This window comes from Apaloderma vittatum, unplaced genomic scaffold, assembly GCF_000703405.1.
Source record: "Apaloderma vittatum isolate BGI_N311 unplaced genomic scaffold, ASM70340v1 scaffold25928, whole genome shotgun sequence".
Classification (NCBI taxonomy): Eukaryota; Metazoa; Chordata; class Aves; order Trogoniformes; family Trogonidae; genus Apaloderma; species Apaloderma vittatum.
The window spans coordinates 6938-10969 of record NW_009731637.1 but is presented as its reverse complement, the minus strand read 5'-3'; the positions used below and the strand labels follow the sequence as shown (position 1 = coordinate 10969).

The window sequence follows — 4032 nt, the reverse complement described above, 5'->3', positions numbered from 1 at the left end:
GAGCAGCACATCAGTCTCTGGAGAGACCTTCTTGAGATCTTCCTTCTGCTTCAGGCTCAGCAGCAGGGACATGGGGACAGGGACAGCCCCAGCATGGGGAAGGGGTGGTCAGGGGTGGTTGGCTGGTTGGATGCATAGGGTGCGTGGGGAGGAATGTGGGTGCCTGCAGCCGTGCACAAGGTGGGTGCAGCCAGGCAGAACTGTGAATGAAAGGGTCTGCTGGGCGGCTGACCCATGTGAAGTCTGACAGAGCTTGAGGCAAACCTGCCTTCCAAGTGAGGGGCCGTGGAGAACCATCTGTCCTCTGAGTGCATCCACCCACGGCTCCATGGGCCAATTTCTCCATGGGCTGCTCCCAACTCCCCAAGCCAGCAGAGAGGAGAAGCCATGGTCCCGTGTGAGGTCCCTGTATCAGCGAGGCTGAGTCTAGCCTTGGCGGTCTCAGGTCGGACATCCATTGTCAAGAATCCATCCTTCCACAAAGGAGTATAATAGAGAAATACCATGGTCTTGGGTTTGGGGATTCCCAGAGCAAAAGCAAAGAAGGCAGCTGCCTGGCAGGAGCATGTATATACAGGGAAACGACGAGGGACAACCTGCAACAGTCAATACTTAAAGCCTGTGATTGCCTGCAGAGTCCTTGAGAAAAAGGTCTCTCTCTTTGGAAAGAGCTGTGCAGGGGCCAGCCCACCTCCCCATTTGTCCCTCTCCCTCGCTCCCACCCTGTGGTGCTGCCATCCAGATCTCCACCCTGGACAGGCTGGGTCGATGATGGGGGACTCTCCCATCAGATGCGGTTGGACATGAGCCTGGTGTTCAGTTTGCGGAAGAAGGAGCGCAGCTTGCAGATCTTGCACTTCTTCTTCTTGTTCCTACTCTTCGGGGGCTCCCCGGTGTCTTCCCACTCGTCCGTGTCGTCTTCGCTGGCCCAAGGTCCCCAGGCGCCACCATTGAAGTCTGGGTGAGCCCGGGGGTTCTCTGCGGGGTACCGCACCGGGATAGCTGTCCGGTTGTAGTCCACCAGCCTCATGAGGAGGGTCCTGACCACATCTGGGCGCTGGTCCGAGAGATCATAGCGCTCGTAGGGGTCGGCAGTGATGTTGAAAAGCCACACAGACTTCCTCAGGCCATCGGTGAGACGCTCCAGGTTCCACCAGCTCCCTGGGAAGTTGGTCAGGGTCTGTGGTGGGATCCAGTCACTGTACCCTGGGTCACCAGTGAGGAGCTTCCAATCCCTGACCCGGATGGAGGCTTGCACGGCCGTGTTCCAGATGCCAAAGCCATCCTCCAAGGACCCATACTTGGCGTGGTTGTACAGGGGGTCAATGTTGTGCAGGATTTCAGTTCGTGGTGACTCCTTGCCCTCGCTAATGGCGGGCCAGACATTGTAGCCATCCAAGCCTGGGACATTGCTCAGGTTGCCCCTGGCCAGGGTAACCAGAGTTGGGTACCAGTCAGTGATGTGAACCAGTGCCCAGCTGGTCCGACGCTTGCGCTTGATCAGCGGGCTGTGGACAAAACCGATGCCACGGACTCCACCTTCCCAGTACGTCCCTTTGCGACCACGTAGCGGCCAATTGCTTCCCCCAGAGAAGGTCTGCCCACCGTTGTCAGTGGAAAACACGATCACGCTGTTGTCATAATACCCATACTTCTTGAGGGCCCAGGTGATGTTCTTCACCGCCTCGTCCATGCAGGTCACCTTTTTTTTCAGGTCACCATGGCGGCGTACTTCCGGCGAGCGACATTGCCCATGGAGCGGTAGCGGTAGATGTACTCCTTGGGCGACTGCAGAGGTGTGTGGACCGCTTGGAAGGCCACGTAGATGAAGATGGGCTCCTTAGGGCTGTGGGATGCCAGGATCTTGCTGACGCGCTGGGCGTAGAGAAAGGTGGAGTACTTCCCACTCTGGTCCCAAGCCACATCCTCCCCTTCGTGCAGGTCATAGCCACAAACACCCGGCCCGTCGCAGTTGTCGTAGGTGTAGTAGTCCACGTTGCCTGTCAGGGAGCCCAGGAAGGTGTCAAAACCCCGGCGAGTGGGCAGGCACTCCTTCTTGTAGAAGCCAAGGTGCCATTTGCCAACCATGTGGGTGGAGTAGCCGGCTTCCTGCAGCTTCTGGGGCAGGGTGACCTGGTCGAGGGGCAGGCAGTTGGGCTGTCGAGGGCGGATGATGGAGTGCTGCAGCCCTGTGTGGATCTGGTACCTGCCAGGGAAGAGCCAGGAGGAATCAATGGCGATGGGGAGGAGCACTGGTTGGGGACATGGTGGCACTTCATGTACATACAGCCCTCCGTGTCACGCAGCCCAACCCCATGGAGCAAGCTCCATGCCAGAGACTGGGAGATCCTCATCCATCCAAAAGCACCGAAAGCAGATGCAAAAAAAAAACACCAAGCAGACATCTGAAAAGCACACTGGGCTGCTTTCCCAGAACACCACCAGCAGCTGACCCTGCTGCTGCCAGCCCAGGGGAGCTGGCTGGGCTCTGCCAGGGCAGGGCAACAGGAGCAGGAGTTGTGTACTGATCCCTAGGGGTTTGTACTGCCCCACCTGGGTGTCCTCCCCTGCTTTACACACCCTGGAGATGCCTGGGATCCCTCTAGAGCCACCAGAAGAGAAGCCTTTGCCTGGAGCCCAGTGGGCTCCACCACCCCCAGGGTAACAGGTAACCACATCCATAGGCACATCCCTGGGGCCCACATCTCATCAGTGGGAGATGATCTGATGAGATCTGCCTCCTGCAATGAGTGCCGACCTCCCATCCCTGTTTCAGGGAAAGCCTCATCTGTCCTAGGAGGCAGAAGGGCCCAGGATCAGGGGAGAACTGGTTGTGCTTCCACAGAAGATGATGATGGGCCAGCATCCAGCCTGCCCTGGCCAGTGCATCACTGTATCACTGCATCACTGCATACGCAAGCAGAAATAGCACAGTCCAAAGGACTTACAGACACAGTGGAGAATGATCCTCCCACCCCACAGCCCAGCAGCAAATCCTCCAGGGCCAGTGTGACAGCAGCATGGGGCTGCCCTGGGGACACAGATCTTCGCCCAAAGTGACGTCCGTTAGCTAACGGCATCCACATTTTTGGCCTTACCATGTGCTGCTACTTATTTCATGCAAAAATCAACCATTTACTCAAGGAGCCTTCTAGAGAAAAGCCACAAGATGCCTTTCCCTGGAGGATCTCCATTATCTGCCAGTACACTGGGGCATCTGTCAACAGAGAGCTGGGGTCAAGCCCCGCAGAGCTAAGGAGGGGATGGAAGAAGGGGGGGGGACACACTCGGGGTGTGAGCAGGCACTGTCTTACCTGCCGGTTATCAGCTGGCTCCGCGACGGGGTGCAGATGGGCTGGATGTAGTAGTTCTCCAACTTAACACCCTCCGCTGCCAGCCTGTCCAGCGTTGGTGTCTGGATATCCGAGCCGTGATACCCGACGTCGTGGTAGCCCTGGTCATCGGTCAGAATGAAGATGATGTGGGGTGGTCTGGTGAAGGCGGGTGGCAGTGATTTCTCCATGGGGTCTGTGGCCACGTCAGCCACCAAACCGGGCTTCATCCAGTCCCAGGATAAATAGCCAAAGCTGAGCAGGCTGACAAGCGAAAAGCCCGTGAGGGCGTAGACGGCCATCCCGGAGCACGATGCGCTGCCTGCCAAAGGAGCTACTGTCCCAGCATCGTCTCGGAGCCACGGAAGCAGGAGGTGTGCCCCTCGTCCGAGAGAGTCCCCAAACCTAAGGGACAGTCCCCGAAACCCCTACAGCCGGTTTTGCGGGAGCAGCTCCCATGAAGGCACACTCTGGCGCACACAAAGAGCTTAATCCGCCGGGGCCGGGTTGCCTTCAGTCAAAAGAAAATAACCCTCGCGCCGCTCCAATCAAACACATCTGCACGGCAGGACGGGCTCCTTGCAGCGATTAACGGCAGCCCCAGAGCCACTCAGAGAGCGTCCCGAGCGCTAGAAACACTCCCTGGCTTCTTGGCGTTTTCTCGACAGTGTTATTTCTTTACGAAGAATCCCATAAAAAC

The 4032-nt window shown here is 57.7% G+C and overlaps 1 protein-coding gene across 1 annotated transcript; it reads right to left on the bottom strand.

Annotated features, from left to right (window-relative positions):
- Window positions 1-787: 787 nt before the first annotated feature.
- On the bottom strand, window positions 788-3634 carry LOC104278329 (arylsulfatase I-like). The gene is given in 3 exon segments (XM_009875270.1): window positions 788-1717; window positions 1720-2206; window positions 3315-3634. Coding segments are annotated over 3 exon segments (1737 nt in total).
- Window positions 3635-4032: the final 398 nt, after the last annotated feature.